Source organism: Dioszegia hungarica (assembly GCF_025882075.1).
Source record: "Dioszegia hungarica strain PDD-24b-2 chromosome Unknown MKK02contig_8, whole genome shotgun sequence".
Taxonomy (NCBI): domain Eukaryota; kingdom Fungi; phylum Basidiomycota; class Tremellomycetes; order Tremellales; family Bulleribasidiaceae; genus Dioszegia; species Dioszegia hungarica.
Window position 1 is genome coordinate 4869461 of NW_026515770.1, and position 20479 is coordinate 4889939.

The 20479-nt window shown below is 58.8% G+C and overlaps 8 protein-coding genes across 8 annotated transcripts; 3 read left to right on the forward strand and 5 right to left on the reverse strand.

Annotated features, from left to right (window-relative positions):
• Window positions 1-84: 84 nt before the first annotated feature.
• Window positions 85-3425, reverse strand: MKK02DRAFT_33991 (uncharacterized protein; the record flags this gene model as incomplete). Its single annotated transcript, XM_053088828.1, has 4 exons — window positions 85-2495; window positions 2544-3160; window positions 3234-3343; window positions 3402-3425. 4 exons carry the CDS (start codon window positions 3423-3425, stop codon window positions 85-87), a joined length of 3162 nt encoding a protein of 1053 aa, XP_052946686.1.
• Window positions 3426-4298: 873 nt separating this feature from the next.
• Window positions 4299-7583, reverse strand: MKK02DRAFT_33992 (plasma membrane fusion protein PRM1; the record flags this gene model as incomplete). The annotated part of the gene is made up of 5 exons (XM_053088829.1): window positions 4299-5725; window positions 5770-6102; window positions 6157-6781; window positions 6832-6936; window positions 6990-7583. 5 exons carry the CDS (start codon window positions 7581-7583, stop codon window positions 4299-4301), a joined length of 3084 nt encoding a protein of 1027 aa, XP_052946687.1.
• A 496-nt stretch (window positions 7584-8079) lies between these two features.
• Window positions 8080-9128, forward strand: MKK02DRAFT_37311 (putative 20S proteasome beta-type subunit; the record flags this gene model as incomplete). Its single annotated transcript, XM_053089619.1, has 4 exons — window positions 8080-8141; window positions 8229-8366; window positions 8459-8540; window positions 8595-9128. The coding sequence occupies 4 exons, from the start codon at window positions 8080-8082 to the stop codon at window positions 9126-9128; spliced, it is 816 nt and encodes a 271-aa protein (XP_052946688.1).
• A 221-nt stretch (window positions 9129-9349) lies between these two features.
• MKK02DRAFT_45620 (uncharacterized protein) lies at window positions 9350-9957 on the reverse strand (the record flags this gene model as incomplete). The annotated part of the gene is made up of 3 exons (XM_053093521.1): window positions 9350-9364; window positions 9399-9555; window positions 9653-9957. 3 exons carry the CDS (start codon window positions 9955-9957, stop codon window positions 9350-9352), a joined length of 477 nt encoding a protein of 158 aa, XP_052946689.1.
• Window positions 9958-10200: 243 nt separating this feature from the next.
• MKK02DRAFT_45621 (uncharacterized protein) lies at window positions 10201-12226 on the reverse strand (the record flags this gene model as incomplete). The annotated part of the gene is made up of 3 exons (XM_053093522.1): window positions 10201-10678; window positions 10732-11714; window positions 11762-12226. 3 exons carry the CDS (start codon window positions 12224-12226, stop codon window positions 10201-10203), a joined length of 1926 nt encoding a protein of 641 aa, XP_052946690.1.
• A 486-nt stretch (window positions 12227-12712) lies between these two features.
• Window positions 12713-14133, reverse strand: MKK02DRAFT_33995 (uncharacterized protein; the record flags this gene model as incomplete). The annotated part of the gene is made up of 7 exons (XM_053088830.1): window positions 12713-12945; window positions 12998-13255; window positions 13311-13487; window positions 13541-13679; window positions 13736-13938; window positions 13986-14052; window positions 14104-14133. 7 exons carry the CDS (start codon window positions 14131-14133, stop codon window positions 12713-12715), a joined length of 1107 nt encoding a protein of 368 aa, XP_052946691.1.
• Window positions 14134-14866: 733 nt separating this feature from the next.
• MKK02DRAFT_13756 (restriction endonuclease type II-like protein) lies at window positions 14867-15605 on the forward strand (the record flags this gene model as incomplete). The annotated part of the gene is made up of 4 exons (XM_053085533.1): window positions 14867-14970; window positions 15021-15120; window positions 15186-15434; window positions 15501-15605. Coding segments are annotated over 4 exons (558 nt in total), but the record flags the coding sequence as incomplete, so codon positions are not given.
• Window positions 15606-17687: 2082 nt separating this feature from the next.
• On the forward strand, window positions 17688-20097 carry MKK02DRAFT_45624 (uncharacterized protein; the record flags this gene model as incomplete). The annotated part of the gene is made up of 3 exons (XM_053093523.1): window positions 17688-18115; window positions 18250-19112; window positions 19214-20097. 3 exons carry the CDS (start codon window positions 17688-17690, stop codon window positions 20095-20097), a joined length of 2175 nt encoding a protein of 724 aa, XP_052946693.1.
• Between the last annotated feature and the right edge of the window lie 382 nt (window positions 20098-20479).

The following is a 20479-nucleotide window of genomic DNA, read 5'->3' on the forward strand; positions in this document are numbered from 1 at the left end:
CGCAGCATGAACAACCCGATCCAAAAGCTATAATACAACGAAACGTTTCTCCGTCAAATGTCCTCCTCCATTCCCCCACCTCCATCAAGCATTCGTACTCTGCCATCCTACGGGTACCGCCAATGACCCACTTCCTAGCCCCGCCCCTCCCGTCCCCACTCCGAATGTAGACTCCCCGTACATTCCCGCCGCACCCTCTCCCTCCTCATCCCCTTCATCCTCTCCATCAAACATGGAAAAGCTCGCCCGTTTCCCATCCGCCCCAGTCAACGTCTGACTCGCGAGCCGTTTATTCCCCGGCCGAGCCGACGCGCTCGTCACCTTCCCGCCGGGCTGTTGGGTGTGCGTATAATTCGCGTACATCTGCGCTGGGGCGAGGTGGGACGGCTGTCGGACCTGGACAGGAGTCTGATGATGGAGATTAGACAGTTGTTGTTGGTATTGCGACATGATGCGTGGGAATGTCGCCGAAGTAGGAGTAATCCCGCCGCCGAGGTCGAATTGGCCGTGGATTCCAAACGAGGGAGCCCGTTCTGGACCCAAGGTCTGATCGAGAGCCTGATTGCGCTTGAAGACGCTCGCTATGGGTCGGGCGACGGGGTCCGGGCCGAGAGCAGGGGCGGAGGAGGTAGGGAGAAGAGCGTAGTCGGGGAAAGAAGGGGATGGCGCGGATGCAGGGGGTTGCGCTTGGGGTTGAGACTGGTCGAATGGGAATTCGGCGGGAGAGAGGGAAGAGGAAGCGCCTGTCTTGCCCCGTTTACCGTTGATGCCCGGGTGCTGCATCGACATGTTGAAGGAAGCCTGGCGCTGCTTGATTTCCTTCTTCCACTCATTCGACACATCATCCGCCACGGCTGTCTCCTTGCCGTCTCCCTCCTCCGGCGCGGCCCTACCGGCCACCCGTGCACCATGTGAAGGAACAGGCATCGGCGTTGTGCCGCCAAAGCCGCCATCACCGAGGCGAGGCGCCAGGGGGTTGTAGTAATTGCTGAAGAAGGTGTGGTTCCCTAGAAGCGGGGACGTCAAGTCCGGCATGGAATTGGACTTTGACAGCGTCCGCAATCCCATACCCGGCCGAGGTGTCTGGATAGGCAGCGCCGCCGTTCCAGACTCGAGGAAGCTATTCTTCTCTTTCCGAGGCGTCGGACCGGTAATTGGCTCCGTCATGAACAGCTTCCACAGATCCTTGACGTCCGACATGCTCGGCATGCGGCCAGCAGGATCCGTAGCGTGGTCACCGGCCGTAGCGAGCATGGTCGGCCGTTTCTGCTCGTACTGATACTGGCCGGAGGTGAAGAGTTGTCCCGGCGCCATGGGCAGACCCGAAGGAATAGGGTTGCCAGCCGAGTCATGCAGCGTCATGTTGTTGAACGCTGTGGCCCAGACCCCGCCATTCAGACTTGCCCGACGCCGATGTTCAAGTGTTTGCTGGAAGGTCGCCTCGTCCATGTCAAGGAAGGATGATAGGTTGACCGATGATCCCGCTTGCGAGGCGGTGGCGTCGTCCTCATCATATGCCCGAGGATCGCCGTTTGTACGGAAGTGGTACATCTGGTCCAGGGGCGCCTCGGGGGCAGACACGGATGCTTCGGTGCCAGCCGCAAGAGGAGGAGGGGGGATCCACATTGACGCGTCGGCGTAATTGGGCTGGTAGGCACCGGGATCGAGCGAGACCGGCATCGCGCCGACGATGGGGAGGTCGTACGAATTTTGTAAAGGGGTGGGTTGGGTGACGGAGGATTCCCGCCCCTGTCCCGCTGCGGCGTCCACTATCTGGCCAAACGAGATCGGACCGGCCGACGTGGCTCGGGGCTGCTCCGGCTCGCTCAGACCCGACGGACTGGTCGTGTGGCTCGTGAGCGCCGGCGTTGACCCCAGGGGGACGAGCGGGGAGGATTGGTCGCTTAGGAGGGTTGTAGTGTTCGATAGCTGCCTCTGAGGCGCTACCGAAGACAGCAGCCCCTGCGGTCCTTGTGACCAGCTGGGCTGGCCAAGAGGAACGGACGAGTACGAGCTTGTCGAGAGATTGGGATGGATGATCGTCTGCGGCTGTTCGTGTGTGATAGGAGGGTACGTCTCGTGCCGATATGTGAGTGGGTAGTTTGATAGGGGCTGCGCCTCCGCCAGCTGCCAATTCTGCCGAGCCGGATGGGATGGATGCAGGTTGTACAGGTGGGTCGGTACCGAGCTGGCGTATTGTACCTGGCTTTGCGATGGAATGTTCCCAGCTGATGTCCTCCGGACCGCTTGTTGGATTTGTACGGGTGGCGGGTTGGTGGCCGTATATTGACCGGCCTGGGGCATGATGGGGCTGACGCTGGAGTAGGGGGAGGAAAAGGTGGATTGCGGTGAGACGCTCGTGTTGAGCACAGCGAGTGGGAGCGGCAAGGATGCACGCTGGGCCGTGGTCGTCAATGCCGCGAGAGGATTGGCGGCAGCCCGAGGTTTTGTGATCTTGGTGTATGAACAAGCAAAGTTCTTGTTGGAACAACGCACTGTCAAGTCAGCTATGCCCCAGCTGGCGAGAACCACGGGAGGCTTACAGCACGGTTCCGCAAAGTCACACCTGACTTTCGAGTGATTGCACTGATCACACGCCCGCTTCTTTGGGCCCGCCTGAAGCTCGGTCTGCCCGCTCCCCCAAGACCCGACCGAAGGGTTCCGTCCCATGCTGCTGCTCGACGACCCCTGCGCCGAATTCTGCATCGACATGGGAGCGCCTGTGAACCCCGGCGGGGGCATCTCGGTCTGTACGCTGCTCCCGTCCGGCCCAGCGATCCCGGCATTGACAAAAGGATCCGAGAATGTTGGGGGAAGATGCGGTGGCGGCGGTGCGTTCTGATATGAGCGCGGGTCTGCGCTGGCGTTGTAATTGCTCGGGCCGGCGACAGGGTAGTCGGTCGATAAGGTCTGAAGGGAGTAGACGGGGGCTTGCACGACATTGTGTGCGGCAGTAGTGGTGCTCTGCGGGGTGGGGCGAAAGGCATTATGAGGACCGAGCGAGAATGAAGCAGCCCGAGCCCTATCTTGCGGTTTCAAGATGGGCTGACCGTCCGCGTGCGAGCCGAGAGATTTGCGCCTGCCCTTTTTGCTCTCCTTCGGTGGTCCTCCTTCTTCTTCCGCTCGGTGGGTCTTGTTGACGTGTCGAGAGAGAAGGTCGCTGGAGTATCAGCTGGCTGCCAAACTGTGCGAATATGCCTCCGCAAAGTAATCGCAAGGACCAAAATGCTCACCTTCTGGCGAACCGCAATGGGCACTCCTTACATGCATATGGCTTGTCTCCCGTATGTGACCGGAGATGCCGCCCGACATGCTGCGGCCTGGTGAAGGTCGCATCACACAGCTGGAGCAGGATCAGCAAAAGTTTCCCTTTCTGGAGTCCGAAACATAGGAAGGCTCACGGGACACTTGTGTTCCCCTCCCATCCTGTGATCCTATTCCAAGAACTCCTCCCCGGCCGTTGAAGCTGATTGTCCGTTGTTGGGCTTTCGAGGAAGCGAGTTGAGCGCTTCTCGAGCCAAGCTGAAGTGTTGATATGTGTGACAGCTGGTCGCCGAGCAAGACTCCCCTTCAAACCCGTCCGTTCTCCTGTCCTATTCCCTCTCCTTTTGTCCTCCTTTGTCCTGATCACCGCCTCCTGTTATTTCCAGCTCGTTCCGTCGCCCAGTCTGCCGGCTCCCGAAGTGCAGGTACGAGCACCGAAGATGCGGTATGAACTTGATGGCGGTCGGACTAGTAGATCTGCTGATCTACCTTTAGCGTCGGGTGTATGATGTAAGCTCCGAAGCGCGTGTATGGCGGGAGCTAAAGAAGTCGAGTTGTTGTTTCCGTCTCTGATGCTGCGCGTTATCTACCACAAGACACAAAGGCAAACCGATGCAGCCTAAGATGTAGTTGGGGAAGGCAAGCAGCAAAGCGAGTTCTCCTTGCATGGGCGTGAGTGGGACAATGCAGAGTCAGTTACACGGGGAGATCATCCATAGTGTTCAAATTACTCAAAGTGGAAAGTGGGCGACAATAATGAGTACGGTTACATTCGTGCCTTGATATTACGGCAAAAGTGGCGGATTCAATCTGTCTCACTGACGTCAGTGACCTTGTTTAACCTGCTTTCGGCAGCGAATCCGGCGCCGCATTCCTCGGTCTCAAATCCATGTCATAGAAACGAGAGAAGTGAGACAGTGGCAGTGGCGGTAGCGGGAACAGGCAAGGTGGCGCGAGGTCTGCGTACTCTATACCGTGCATACCGCGTAGCAAGCCTACATAAAACTATTGAACTAGATATAACCCTTCTCCGCTTAGATCCGCCCCATCCCATCCAGTGGTCCCCGCCGCCTCCTCTCATTCATCAATATCCCAGCCTCCGCCGCCCTCCCCACATGCACAGACTCGACACGCGCCTCACTCATCTCCGACATGGGCGTCCCCGGCCCACTTGCGCCTGTATAGTGGCCCACGATATCGTATCCTGCAGGCCACCCATGCTGCTCCCCTTCGCTCCCGTACGAGTACCGCCGCGAGTAGTCGACCGAGCCTGGTACCGGAGCGTTGTCATACTCGCCATCATCGAGCATGTCGACCGAGTCGTGTTTCCCCGGCATGGCTGGAGGGTTCTCGAAGGGATTGCGGGCGGGAACGACCTTGATAGATCTACCGGTAGCGACCGTTGACGCGCGGGACATGGGGCGGGGGTAGCCAGGTTGTGGGGTTTCATCTCTGTCCCGACCGGAGTCGGTCCGCCCGAAGCTGGGGACAGTATCGTCAGTGTCCAGACGCTCGATCGTCCCCATACCTGCACCGTTTTGCATCGCCTCGCCATGCCGCTGACCCCTGCTGGGGAAGAACGACTTGACGCCATCCCCAGCAAATCGCTTCACCCAGAACGGTGGTGGGGTCTCGAGGTCCGACCGCGGTCGCTGTCTCTCCCGCTCTTGAATCATGGCGCGAGCGGCGGGCTGGGCGGCAAAGTTGTAACCCTCCGATGAGGTTCCGGGGTGGACGAGCCGGTCCGAGTCGTCCGGTAGCAGGGGCGTTTTCGATCGGCCAAACTTGAGAAAGTTCTCGCCGGGCGCCATAAGCGAGGCGATGCTTCCGAAGGTAGATTTGCGGGGGAGAAATGGACGAGGCTGGGTGTGACCGGCGTCGTTGTAGTCGATGAAGCTCTGCTGGCCCGCCACAGGAGTGGGAGGAGCGGTACCGCGGAACTGCTGCTCCGTATGTTCGTCATACACCGGTGTCTTCTCCTTGGTCCACGGCCAGACCTTCTCCTCCCCTCCTCCTCCTGGGCCCGCCGCCTCGCTCTCGCCCTCTTGTCCCCGCCATGACCGGTACCGCTCCTCCCCACCCGAGTTCCACGCGACCACCAGCAGCCCGACGAGCGCAAAGCCCAGCCAGACACCGATAAGGGTTGCGTAAAAGTTGCGCTCGTACTCAATGGCCTGTTGGAAATGACGAATGAGGTCCCCGACGATCCCCTCATCATCCTTCCCGTCGGCGCCAGTTCCAGATCCGACAGCAGCGGCGGAGATGGGACCCGTCATCTCGGCCATAGCCGCCGGGGAGAGCATGAGGACGTCGGGCGGGAGGGTAGGGAGGTTGATATGCGCGTGGTCTCGGAGCCAGGTAAGTGCGGCGGAGAGCGAGTCGATCTTGGACCCGAGGATACAGTACATGAAGGTGTTGATGGGATTGTAGAGGACGGTTCCGCCGAAGGTTTGGTTCAGGACTAGATGTCAGCTTAAGACGGATGATCACAGCGCCTCAGCTCACCCTTCTCAATATCGTCATAGAAATCCACCAGCGTCGCGTTCAAAGCCACTCCAGTAGTGTTCACCCAATGCCCGAAAAGCTCCTCGTCGATCCGCTTCTGATAGCCCGCGACGACGAGGTTGTAATCTGCCGCGTACTGCCGACTTGCATTGGTAGCCATTGCGTTGAGCTTGGCAGTGATGGAGTTGGTAGACTGCGCGACGGTAGCGTTGGCGTTGGCCCGGGCGTGATTCCTGATACCGTTCAGAGCGACAAGTTGGAGCTGGAGAGAGAGGAAGCCGATGGCCGCTATGAAGAGAAGGGCGAGGCAGGTGGGGTGGGAGAGGTAGGCCACTACTTGGTCAGCTTTACTAGGCACGACAGTGGGATCTGGCAGCCAAGACTTACGGTACCACCTGACGTTGATCCTGGTCCGCTCGCTCCGCGTGAACCGCCTCAGCACAGGCGAGCCGTACTTCTCCAATACCGGGTTCTCGATAATCGCCACTGCGCGCCAAGCGTCCGCTCTGCCCTCCCGCTCCCACTCCCTAACTACCAGCTCCACCGTATCCTTCATCGCCTTCCACCTTCTCCACTCCCATACGCACAGCGTCCCCCAAACGAGGAAGAGCACAAGAATCATCAACCCAATCGAGATATTGGCGAGCTTGTGCAGGGCGTTGGCCGTATCGTCCACCAGGCTGGTATCGAGATTGCCGCAGAGCTCTGCCTCCATCTCGCGCGCCGCGTTGGCCGAGAGGGACGACAGGGATGGGGTGGGCAGCATAGAGGTGTTGAAGGACGAAGCGAGCTCGAGGCGGGTAGAGTTCATTTCTGCCTTCAGCAGGTTGAAGGGCTTTTCGGTGAGTGTATTGAGCTTCTCGCGAAGGGCGGTGAGGGATGGGATGGTAGCGTTGAGTCGAACGAGCGAGTCCTGAAAGTCGGTCGAGACTTTGACGTCCTGGAGACTGCTCAGGGAGGGGATGGAGAATTGCGGGATGGAGATGTTGACGCTGATGAGGCTCGTTGCGCTCTGAGATGTCAGCTCGGGTCTCGGAGGAGCAATTGGAATGCTGAGCTCACATTAAGCTTCGTAGCCGCCTCCTGAATAAACCGGTTCGCCGAGGCGATGTCGTTCTGGATATTTGACCGGGCAGCGTTGAGACTGGATGTGACGCCGTCACTGATCTGTCTACGTCAGCTTTGACTCCTGGGACACCAATCCAAATGGCAGAACTCACGCCCTTGACTGCTCCAATCATCAACTCCAGCGTTCCCCTCACGGCCAGCTCAATCGTGCACATGAGCAAGCTCCTGTACGTATCCAGCATAAAAATCACCACCACTTCCACCACCGTCACCACATCCATCAAGACGCTCCCTATACCCCTGATCGTCGCCTGCGCCGCGCGAACCATCTCCTCATTCGTCTGCATCGCGAGGTACCGCGGCAAAGTCTGCAGAGTGGCTGCACCCTTCGCGAGCCCAGAGCACGCCGAGAGCATACTCGAACGGAGAGAGGCCGCCATGTCCGTCGTAGAGGAGCGATTGGCGATCAGGTGGGCGATAGTGAGGATTAGGGGAATGAGAGCGGGGGAGAGGGTAGTGAGGAGTAACCGGGGAGCGAGGGTAAGATGGGGTCGGAGCCGGGTACCGGATGCCGCGGGGGGTGGAGGTGACTTGTACCGGTCCATATCGGTCGGAGTGTGCGGTAGAGAGGCGGTCGAGTGATAGTGCGCGAAAGGGGGTCGAGTGGAGGGCGGGGTAAGAGGGACGATGTGGTCCGGGTTGATATAGTTGGTTCGGGGTGGGGCGAGGTATTCTGCGCCGGACATAGTGGCAAAGTGCAGATTATAAGCGGTGAGGAGCCTGAGTGAGTGAGGACGTAAGATGAAGTGAAGAAGAGGAGATCGTCAGTGGCGGGATCCCCTTCCTTATCCCTGCCCGACCGCCATCCTCCCCTCCCACGCAGAGAGCGTACGGGTGAAAAGGCGCCATGCCTCTTCCTCCCTCCCATAGTGTTTCATGTCCGTATACTATTGTCCGCGCTGCAGCGCCTGTTCACCGCTTCGAGTGGAGAGATGTATCATGGACAAAGAGCGCCCAAAAGTTGAGAGGTGATCATGGCCAGATGAAACACGGTCAAAACGTTCCAAAACACGGGGAAGGCGAGGAGCGGAATCAAACGAAACTGAGGAATGTGGATGTGGCGGCGATCGCCGAGAGTCTCGCTTGAACGCGCCAGCGATGATGATACCGCAGGCAGGTCACAGCGATAGAATACCTCAACCTCCGCTCTTTCCTCCTATACCCGCAACCCCTTACAGCACTATGGCACTCTTCGACCAACGACCAGCGTACGCGCACGAGCCTACAGTGGCTCCTATCGAGCAGTACGTCCCTTCCCGATCAGTACCTGTCGAGATATAGCTCGATAAGCGTCCGGTCCCTTTGGGCGAGCTAGAGCTGATGAGCAATAGCCGATTCAGCCCGTACTCTGATAACGGTGGAACCATCCTCGCTATTGCCGGAGCGGACTTTGCTGTCATTGCGGGTGACACTAGGCAGTCGGAAGGGTACAGCATTCAGACTAGATATGCGCGAAAGGTCTGGCAATTGTGAGCTATCTTCCGACCCCTCATCATGGATCCAGCATGAAGCTGCCATGCTATCTGCTCAGGACGATCCGGGAAGTAGCTGACATACGCAGGACCGACAATGCTACTCTGGCGACCAACGGCTTTGCTGCAGATGGGAAGAACTTTGTCAAGCGAGTCAAGCAGAGACTGGAGGTGAGCTGCAATCCCCGCATGGCAGTGTGAACATCCAACAGCTGACATTCTCAGTGGTACGAGCACGCTCACCACAAGCCAATGGGCCTCAAAGCGATCGCCCGTATGATCCAGACCATGCTCTACGGCCGCCGCTTCTTCCCCTACTACGTCTACAACATTCTCGGCGGGATCGAAGAGGACGGTACCGGTGCCGTCTACTCGTTTGACCCTGTCGGATCATACGAGCGCGAAGCGTGCCGAGCGGCCGGAGCCGCCCAATCCCTCGTGCAACCCTTCCTCGACAACCAAATCTACTTTAAAAACCAGACACCCGCTCCCGGCGCAGAAGCCTTTGTGCCCGGTCGGTTACCCATGGCGACGGTGCTCGGGCTCGTCGTGGACTCGTTCACGTCCGCGACGGAACGGCATATCGAGGTGGGAGATGGGCTGGAGATGTATGTGGTGATGAAGGAGGGAAGGCAGACGACGGATCTGACGGATGAGGGACAGTTGCCGGCGGGGATGAAGGTGGAGGAGCTGGGGAGTATGGGAGAGGGACGAGGGGAGAAGACGTTCCTGGTTTCGATGCCGCTCAAGCGGGACTAGAGGGTGGGATCATGTACAGCAGAGAAGATGGTAGAAGATGCAGCAGCAGTCTCGACATTCTGCATAAAGGCTACATGGTTATACTCAGGCGGTGATGTATCGACCATCAGCTGGCGGCTCTACGAGATGTGAGAGGGTGGAGAATATGGCGTTGTGCTACAGCATCAGTACGGTGTCGAGCGGAGAACAGGGCAGTAGAGACATACTATCAGCTGCCGAAGTTAGCCATAATATCCCTAGTATCATCTCAGAGCTAGCTGCCAGACTCACTTGGTGGTCCTCCCGCTGCGGCAGACCTGAGACAATGATCGCTCCGACAGGTCCCACCTCGTTCCCCTTGATCCAGATAGGTACCCCTCCGCCGGCGCAAGCGAACTCGGGGAACGGGAAACCCACAGCCTCTGCTGTCTTGCCTGATGCTTTGAGCCTGGAGTATCAGCTGAATCCTTGATGGAGATTTATCCACCTCCTGCAATAGACAAGCCCTACGGCCCAAAGCCTGACAGGGTAGTCGTGTCACTCACGTCTGACCCATCTTCCACGAACTCCCTCCTGACTTGCGCACCGTATTGAACTTCCCCTCTACCCACTTCCAATTCCCAGGACCGACCGTCGGCCCCGAGCCGACCGCAGCAGCAAAGAGGATGTGCCCACTGAAGAGCTGAATCTGGATGACGATACCTGGACCTCCGGGCTCGTCGACCGTGGGATAGGTGTCGAGAAAGTGTTTCCGGATGGCCAGGCCGGTCTCGAAGGCTGTGTGGTGTGTGAGGGAGGTGTAGGTCACGCGGGGCTCGGGGACGTCGTCTGCGGGGAAAGAGGGGGGCATGATGGGCTATAAACAATTGACAGGAGTTGATGCTAATGAGCAGTAGATGGCGGGCGCTGAAGGCGTTGGCTCGGGTGGAGGTCAAAAGATGCGAGGAATGTTTCAAGCGAAGTTCAGCAGGCCGCCTCCAGCTAGCAGCTAGCTTCTCAGTGCGGGGTGATCTGCTGGCGCTCGTCGACTATGTACATCTATAGCTACGCACTATATACAACGAGAAACATGATAATTGTTCAGACTGAAAACCTAAGCTGAACCGTCCTTGGCCGTATCCTTCGCCTTGTCTTTCGCCTTCTCCCTCTCGACCCATCGCGCCGCATACGTCTTCATCTCCACCATCGCCGCGTCCATCTCCCCCATAACCCCCTTGACCGCCTCGCACGCCTCTTTCGCCGCCTTGTGTCGCTTCTCCACTTTCCCATACTTCGCCTTCAACACCTCATTCTGCGCCTGCTGATCCCCCTCCGCCGCCGCCAGACCATCCACCGTCCCGTGCAGCAGGTCACGGTATCGCTTCATCGCCGCCGTCTGTGTCTCGACGAGGGTATCGAAGCGGGTCTGCGCAGTCTCAAGTTTGGCGACTTGTGACGCCGTTTCGATCCAGGCACCACGGTGAGTGGTCTCGCCGGCCGGAGGAAGGGAGTACCTTGCGACTGCTTGTATGTCCTCAAGATCGAGATTTTGAGCGTTGAGTGTGTGAAGGGCAGCGTATTCTGGGCGAGACCTGATCGTCAGCCAGGTCCACTTTTGCGATGTAGCAGTTTGCAAGGCACTCACGACTGGAGTTTCCGGATCACCTCATGGAACGCCCTCCCGGCGAGTGCGTCGGGCTGACGCTCATTATGGTACAAGCAATCGCGAGACCCGAGCCGATAAAGCTGGCGAGCGCGAGTGAGGGATTCCGCCGATCCAGGCCCGCCGTATTTCAAGATCCGCAGGTGGGGCAAACCAGAGAGGACGGGGCTCGTCGAGTACGACGACGGGACGCGGGACTTGATCTCGAGGGTGTGTAAGGAAGGGCAGTGCTGGGCGCACAGCTCGACAATGTCGTACCAGGCTACGCCTTCTACCGCCTCAAGCGCGAGGTTCCGGGTCTCCGGACCGAGCAGACGTACGATTTGACCGAGTTGTTCTTCTGTGAGCATTTCGACGCATCGCGAGGAGAATCCCCGCAACGGTACGTTTCCGTCCCGCTGACGGCGAGCGATAAAGGCAATGGCCTCGTCGAACGAGAGGGCGCGGAGGAGGCCATCGCCCACTATGATGCTGGTGACGCGCCGATCGAGATCGGACTCGAACAACCAGGACCTGCACCGGCTCCGGGTCGCTAACCGATCTGCGTCCGACGTATATCCCAGCTCTTGGATGTCGAGTGCGATGGTGTGGGCGACCTCGAAACCTGCATGTGCGGGAGACGGAGGTAGGGTCGGCACCGCGTGATCGAGGAAATCATCAGGCCACAAGCTGAGCCTGACTTGCGTTTCGAGGTGGACTTTGGGCGTCTCGTCCAGTACGGAGATGGTGTATAACTCATCCCTGAAATTGTAGCCCTTGAGACATGATGCGCGGTCGTGAAGGATGGTCGTCAACCGAGGGTACTTCTTCTTCCACAGCGTGATCTCCCTGAGGCAGCTCTTGGCATCGAAGACCACGGGGTTGAATCGGGCGCGGGACCGCTTGTGGGGGTAGATATCGTCGATGGATGAAGGGGCGTTCTTATCGATGACCCGGACGGCATCGCAGTAGGTAACGCGTCTGGCCTGCACAGTCAGCCCATGACCTCTGGAGTAGTAAGGTGATGACCCACAGTCGCTCTGCTCATCCTTGTGATTATTCCCGCGGGGATAGTATGATACAACACCTCCGCCACGCTCGCCGTCACCGCCTTCTCCAGCCTCAGCATCCCCGCCAACGTGCCCTTATCCAGCAAATCAAAGATCTTGCCTCTGATCTCGAGGGTATTGTAGACTTCCTTCGCGTGCTTCCCGCCTCGCCCCGCCGCGTCATCCTCCGCCGCTGCCGCTGAACCGGGCACCGATTTGGTCCGCCTACGTGTCGAGCGGGTCGACGTGACTGGGGCTGCGACCGGAGAGGTGGGGGCATACGCCTGATCGTCTGACGATAGGTCCGAGTCGTCCGCTTCGGCGGTGGTGCGTTGGCGCGTTGAGCGCTTGGCTGGAGCCGAGGTCGAGACCGACGACGTGGGCGTGTACGCGTGCTCTACTGATGTTTTTTTGACTGACGTGGCCTTCTTCTTGCGTGCAGCAGGCATGATGGAGTTCGACAGGGATGATGTAGGAAAGAAGGAAACGGCGAAGTGAACTTTAGCGGTCAGTGCGCGCTGGCTGACGGTGGTGACGTCACGGTCCAAGTGGGACGCGTTTGAATTGGCTGCAGAAGCCCAGCAGAGTCATCCTCTGTACAGAAGCTGAAGGTGGACATGTCTGCAGCCGTGTACATTATCATGAGCTAGTAAGAGCGACAGCGAAGTCCGAGTACAGTCACATATTAACATCGCTTGCAATTATCATCGTACGAGGAAGGGAGAAGCAGCACAGGCTCCGCGTCCGCAAAATGTACCCCCTACAGTGCCACCGCATTTGAAGCCCGCGCGACTAGCCCCATGCTGGCTGACTGCGTGTTCTTCCCCGACAGAGAGCAGCGGCATCCTCGCCTGTCGCTGGACCCCATCGGTCTTTGTTCTCTCGCGGCGTGCCCTCCTGTTCCCAGCTCCCATATCTCCTTTGATCTCACTCGCTCATTCCGCCTCTCCAGCGACCCTACTCCTCAGATCCCGCATAACCCCCGGCAATTCCTCCTGCATGAACCGAATCTCCTCTTGGAACTTGCCTAGGCGCTGGATGAACGCCTGGTCCGTCTCGCGCGAGAGCTCGGGTGTGAACTGGACGATGGCGTTGTAGGGGTTCCGAGCGCGTTGAGCTTGTTTGGCCGGGTCGAGCTCTTTGAAGGTACGGAGGCGGAAGTTGATACCTGGTCGAGTAAGCTTAATCCATTCGCAGTCGATCTCGGAGCCGGAGCTCACTTGATCCCTGTCCTGGCGTAAGGATACAGTTGAAGTCCAGTATTTTGTCTTTGGGCCCATACCGCCCGTCCCTGATCTTGACGCCCACGCAGTTTAGCTCCGTAATGTCCTCGTAGAGCCGGATGATCGCTGCGTCTTCGGCGGACTCGTCAGGCGAGACGACTTTGTCGACAGTCGGCGCAGGGGCGGTTGAGCGGGACGCTTGAAGGCCTTGGGAGAACTGCTGTTCCGCCTTGTACATCTTCTCTAGCTCCGCATCTACTTCGTCAGTTTTGTTGCAGACGGGCCGATGCTTCCGATCCATTCAACTCACATTCTGTATTCCTCTTTGCGAGATCCGCGTCCGCCCTCTCCGCCGCTTCCTTGAGCGCCTTGATCTCCTTCGGGTCCGCCTTGGGCGCGTCGGCCCGAGCGGCCTTCTCGAGACCTTGAATCTTGGCTTGCAGCTTCTCATTCAGCTGAGTGAGGGTAGAGATGATGTCGTCCTTGGCTAGTATATCAGCTTCTGCCCTTGGCTGCAAGACAAGATTGATATCAGCTCACCCTTTCCCTGAACCTCGATGTTCGCTTTGAACTTCTCCAGCGTGCTCTCGGCGGACGTATTCCGCAGATTGGACAGCTCCTCGAATTGCCGAGCATAGTCGTCTCGTTGACTTCGGAGACGCTTGCTCTCAACTTCGAGCTGGTCTGTCAGCTCTCTGTACAGCTGATAGCTGCGATCATACTGGATGTACTCACCTGATCCACCTTCTTCTGCGACACCGCTCCCTTCCCTGCTGCACTCTCCGGCTTGACAGGCCTTTCCACCTCCACCTCCTCCACCGCTGTTGGTGCCTCTTCTACCGCGGCCGCAGCTGGAGCCGCTCTCGCCTTGGCGGTCCTGCCCTTCGCTGCGGCTTTCGGGGCAGCTTTGGCGGGTTTCACTGGAACGTCCGGGATATCTTCTTCGTCAGCCTTCCGTCCCCGTAGGTGAGTAGGAGGAATCTACCATCGACCACCCCGCTTGCTAGTACATCGTCGTCTACTTGTGCTAGAGGGGCATTCTCCTTTCCTCCCTGACGGGTCAGCTAGAGACATCGGAAAAGGGAGGCGATGGACGAGCTCACCCTTTTGGGCCCTCTTGTTCCTGCTGCCATCTCGCTCAGCCCTTCTAGATGATCTTGTCGATAGGTTTCCTTGCAGGCTTCTGCTCTTGCAAGTAAAGCGATAAGTATTGGTATGATAGAAGCCGAAAGTCGTCTCGAAAGAGAGGTTGATGGTGGAAGAAAGAAGCCAGTCGCGTTTGTTTACGCTTTGGCGCAGGGTGACGATACGGCGATCGCCGCCAGAGCCAAAAGATGACCGGACCAGCTTGCGACCTCCACCTTTGCACCTTTGACTCTGCACTTGTAACTTTCTCACATCCAGCATATCTACATAGCTACAGTACCCACACCCTACACGACATGTCCGAGCCATCGACCGGCATCTCTAACGGCGCAACAGCCGGACCATCGAGAGTGGCCCGACCCATGCCTCCGGCTTTCCGCCCGGCAGCGAGTTTGATCGCGGCGACCAACGGGACCAACGGTTCCTCGTCTGCCTCGCTTCGGAACGCCTCGTCTAGCGGTGGCTCCAGCGGTAGCAGCGCTGCAGCAGCGGAAGCGTCCTCTTCCACTACCTCAGGCAGCTCAGGAGCTGCCGGAACATCCGGAACGAGTGGCACAACTCCGTCTTCAGCTTCTAGCGGCGGACCGGCGGAAGGAGAGACACCGGCTGTGCCAGCTGGACCAGTCAAGCCAGTGCATCGGTCGGTCAATAGCAAGAATGCGATAATCTATAGCGCGGTACAGGTGAGTCAAAGGGATAATAGACGAAGCTGATTGATAGCGTGGAAATCCGGTATTGAAAGCTATCAAGAACGTCCCGCAAGAGCTGGGCGATATTCCGGCGGATTACCAGGTGGGGACACATACAGGCGTCTTGTTCCTTAGGTGAGTTGACAGCGTCCGAAGTGGATCAGGGAACGAGCTGACTGGTCTAGTCTGAAGTACCACCGCTTGCATCCGGAGTATATTCATGGTCGTATCGAAAAGATGCGCAATATATACAACCTACGCGTCCTAATCATCCTTTGCGACGTCGTACGTATTTCAGCTCTTCGTTCTTCGCGGTTGATCTACCACATGGGATCGAGCTGATCCGATAGAGCGAGCACCAGCAATCCCTTCGCGAACTCACAAAGATCGCAATCGTCAATAACCTCTCCACCATCGTCGCCTGGTCGAACGACGAGATCGCCCAGTACCTCACGACCTTCAAGCAATTCGAGCACAAGTCGGCCGATACGCTAAAGGAGAAGGTACATCAGACGTATCATGATCAGCTTCAGCACGTTTTGACGAGCGGGAAGAAGGTCAACAAGACGGATGCTGTCAACCTGGCGAGCCAATTTGGAGTGAGTTGCGCTACATCGCTTCCTTAGCAATAGCAGTCCGGAGTTAGGTGAGAGCTGACATATCAGTCCTTCGCCAGCATGTCTGCCAAGTCGCCACAAATCCTCGCTGGCGTCAAAGGGCTTGGAAAAGCCAAAGTGGACACCCTCCATGATGCTTTCTCCAAGCCATTCCTCGTCGGCGGACTCAAGCGATCGGCGGGGAGGGACGCGAGTTCAAGCTCGGCTGGAAGCCAGCAGGTACCGGTTATTCCGGAGGTCGGAGCGACGAGTGGGCGGAGCGGAGCGCCGGTGAATGGGCGGGCGAAGGGGAAGGGAAGGGAGAAGAAGGCGGTGGGTGTCGATGGCGACGTCGAGCCGGAGGAGCAAGTCGGCAGTCCCGACTGGCCGTCCAACCCCAGCGAGGACGAAGACGACGAGGATGACTCGGCCGGAGCTACTCGCCGTCAACCCACTTCGCCAAGTCCAGGCCTCACTTCGGCGCCCGACCTCGGAGACGGAGCAGCTGGGACAGGGGCTGCGACGGGGGCGTGGCGAGACCCTCTGGAGGATGACGAGGAGGATGATGGGGAAGATTCGGCGTCGCGGAGTGGGGGGGATGGAGTGGAGGCAGAGGGGAGAGCGAAGCGGAGAAGGACGTCGCGGTCTCCGAGCTGACGGGACGCGAGCAGAGTCGGGGACATTTCGGGCTCAGCCGTATGTAGGTTATAGAATAGCTCCGTAGAGGTCATGTGCATATGGCTTGGTCCGCGTCTCGGCAGCTAATGTATCATCCGCTCCGCTAGGCTTCACGCTTCCAATCAAGTGAGCTTGAGTATCGTTGGCGCAAAGGATCGTCGGGGACCCGGCAAAGGCGGCAAGATCCGGCGAAGCATGCCGAGATGCGGAGCAATCCTGAAACGGGGGGCGTCGCGGTTTGAGTTTCAGATCTTCGCTTGAGCTCTCTTTTGGCTCGCGAGCTTGTCGCAGTACTTCCGAGTCTCGTCGGCAGCTAATGCTAGCTCAAGACGTGCTGATCAGCTGACATGGAGCGCCTGTGTTGTGCGAAATGATCGCCCACACTTTGCCGCGATAAGCACGTCAGATCGGCGGAGCGATCGGCCGGAGCCAATTCTTGCCTAGCGGTCCTCGAGCAATCGACATCTCATCACAGGTCATGCGCCGAGAGCCGCAGTACTGTCGATCCCTCTGCATACCCATGAGATGTGGCTCCGAGATTCCCACCAAGCAGTACCACCAAGGAGGAATCCATCGCACGTGTATTTGAGATCTGAAACAAGGAGGAGTGCCACTTTTGTCGGACGCGAGTGCCACACTTCACTCGGCCAATCACTCGACCTGTCGCCCGTACTTTTCCCCTTCACCGATCCAATCACTGCACTGACCGTGCGGACGGAGGCTATGCTGACAAGACTACTCACATGCCCCTTCTTATGCATTGACATGTGCTCTTTCTCTCTCAAACATACATCTACTTGCACTGCTTGCTCACAAAAGACCAGCAGCCAAGATCGGACTTGAAACGCCTGCTTTGTCCCTACCAACACAATCTCCCTCCACCAGCACTCGACCACACACACATCCCCTCCTCATCTGGACAAAAAAGCCTTCCCGCTCGTCCCTTTCCTCACACACAATTACCACTCATCTGGCCATCCATCTCTGCTCTTATCAGCTGCTTCTCGCCGAATCATCCGCCGCGCCCCGCCTCCCTCGATCCACACAACGTCGATCCTCCACGGCTGTGCGCTTCTTCTTCCTCGTTCCGCTATCGCCAATCTCCATTCCGCGTGCTAAGGTCCGCACGAGGACAGTCCCCCGTCCACGCTGGTTCCGACCGGAACAATAGACACACCTTTACCACACACACCTCATCTCCCCCGTATCACGCGGTGGAAGATCGACGTCTTCCCCACCCGTGAGAAGTCTATATCACCGCCGACCTCTTCCTTTCCCCCACACTCACACTCCCTCAACTCATCCTTCCTGCCTGGCCCCCGCACACCTCCACCACCTTCATCTCACTCGTCCTCGCTCGCCAGCTAGCCTTTGAAACGATCCGCGTCCACTCACTCCACTATCCCTCTCCCTCCCTCTGCCTGTCGCTGGCTGGTCCTCCGACGCCGCTCACCATCCACACGCACAACATCCTCGTCCTTCCCGGCTCACCTCGCTTCGCCGTCGCTTCTGCCTCTGCTCTTCCCCCTCGTCATACCACACACCCTTTCGGAGCCTACTTCCCCTCCACCGTCCGCGATGTTTGGCGCTCCGTCCACCCCAAAGGGTACGCGTATGGAGGAGTCCTGGCCGCCGAGGTATATGAGTACGCCCACGACCGCGACTCTCCCCATCGATTCCACTCTTTGTTCCACTCCCACATCTGCACCCACAAAGATCGACTCCTTCCAACCTCCTCCTTCCACCTCTACACCTCGTATCACCCACCAGCAGTACCAGCAGCGGCAGCAGCACTCTACCGTCTCCCCCTCCCTCTCCGACTCGCCTTACATTGGCACCGATCGCTACACCCTTCACCAACAGATCGCCCATTCCCACCCTCACCACCAGCAACGGCCCGGCTCCCCCACCCAGCGCAGCCCAATGACGTATCCCACCACCCCTTCGCCCCAGCCATCCTATGGTATCAGCGGGTCGCTTATTGTCTCTGAGCCTCAGATCATCCAGTGAGTATTCAGTTTCATCTCTGCTCCTTTTGTCTCGTCATTTCCATCAGGTTTCATCTTCCCCATCACTCAACCTCTCCATCAGGTCCCATCACCCCAAAACACAAAAAGAACTTGTGCTGATCAGTCGTCAGAGCTTCTCAAGATCCCTCATGCAACCCCCTCCTCTCACACAACGGAGACGTCTTCATGTCTGCTCCTCATCCCAAGACCCGCTCCGCCCTCCGCCCCACCCTCTCGCACAACGGTAACGGCGTCTACATCACCCAGCCAGCCACCTGGCCCCGTCGCATGATGCCGCCCATGGAGTCCAACGAGCGCGCCCGCCCCACCACCGCTGACAGTCCCATGTCTCCTCCTCCCAACCCTCCATCCCTCCTCGCCACCACCGCGCCCACTGGCAGCACCTATGCTGCCCCGCCTCCCCCTCAGCTCCGGTCATCAGGTGGTAGGAACGAGTCGTCCGGCCAGTCCGGACTTGGGGCCTCGAGGGGTCAGGCACACGGCGATCATCACCACGCGCACGGTGCTTCTTCTACGTCAGCCGTGCCTCACCCAACCTTCGGCTCGCTTCCTTCTCATCCGTCCAACATGCAACCTTCTTATGCGGCACCTCCTCCCCCTTTCGCCACCCATCCTCAACAACCCGCATCCTCCCACACACTTTCCTACTCTGACGACCTTGCCCACTCGTATCCGTCACAGTACGACGCCAACCCAGCCTACTCACCTTGGCCTGCCCACTCGTCGTTGCCTACCCACACCGACGGCCAGTACCTCGCTCGCCCGCCACCAGGCTACAACTACCCCGCTCCCCAGCAGTACTGGTCCGTCCCGACCAAGATGGACGAGCCCATCCTCGCTCCCGGCGAGCTCCCGGCGCCTCGCCCGCCTATGAGCTATGCGGCGTTGATCGGGGAGGCGTTGTTGCTCGCTGCGGCGCCGCATCAGTTGTACGTGTCGGAGATTAGTGACAGCATCAAGCGGAGGTACACATGTGAGTACTCATCATCCTTTCCCTCCCTTCACACCTCCCCATCCATACACACCTTGCCGCACCATAACGTCAGCCACCAAGACCTACCGCTGATGCTACAGACTACCGCCAGAACCCCTCCAAAGTCTACAACGGTGTCCGCCACCAGACCTCCATGTGCAAGGCATTCGTCAAGCTCCCTCGGCCGTACGGCGACCAATCGGGCGGTGCGCGCAAGTGGGCGATCCGAGCGGGCTGCGAATCGTGGTTCCACTCGGGCGGCTACCACCCTCCCGCCGGCGCCAACGCCTCGCCTACCGCGTCCCACGCCAGCGTCAAAAAGTCGTCCTCGGTCGGTCCTCCGGGCAAAGCCAAGTCGACCGCGCGGTCCAAGCAGCTGGCGATCGGTACCATCAGCCCGCCGGAAGCTCCTCGCCGCCGTCTCGAGCACGAGCCGTACTCTCCCTCGTCCGGTCAAGGGGGTCCTTCCGTCGGTATCGCGTTCACGGGTACCGGTCGGTCCAGCTGGCAGCCTGCCCCTACGCCCATGTCGTCCGCTGGCGAGCCCATGTACCCCGTCCCCTCCCAGCACGGCCAACACCTCCCTCCCCCTCCCGGCATGCAGTACCCGCCCCAGGGATACCACTACGTGCCCATCCAGGCCCAGCACCACCAGCCCATGCATCCCCACGCCCAGCACGGCGGGCAGCCCATGTATGTCCCGGTCTACAACTCGTATCCGCACGGGCATCAGCTCCAGCACCCGCAGCACCACCCCTCCCCCGGCCAGCACTACATGCCCACTCCGGTCTCCTCCAGCGGCCAACACCAGCACCCGTACCACCAGGGGCAGGGCCACAGCAGCCACGGTAGCGGGGAGTGGCAGTACGAGAGCGAGGGCAAGGCGGAGCAGGGGCAAGGGCAGGGTCAGGAGGACTCGTACTCGTCTCCGGAGAGTGTCAACAGTCGGCACTCGGGCGTCGAGCACACTCCACCCGCCCTCTGATCCTTTCGATGAACCGACAAGGCGAACGGCGAGATGATGATCAATCAACTATATGTACATACGATACCCAAACAAACCCTCCCTGCGAATTAGACACCCCCTTCCTTTTCTATCACCCGGTCTCGGCGGTCTCGGCTCGGTCTCACTTTAACGGCATCCCTTCCTCCACTTTGCTATTGGTCCTTTCGCTGGTCGACGGTCTGTGGCGGTTCGAGTTGGGGAGTTACGAGTAGTGGTTGTAGCGTTCAGGCGTTGTTGGATCGGAAATAGAACAGCTCCTCAGAGTCTCGGCTTATACTATCTCAAATCTCATCTATCTTTTCTCGGTTTATCTAGGAGCTCCCCTTTCCGTTGTCTAGATTGGAATCTCGGGACACCCTGT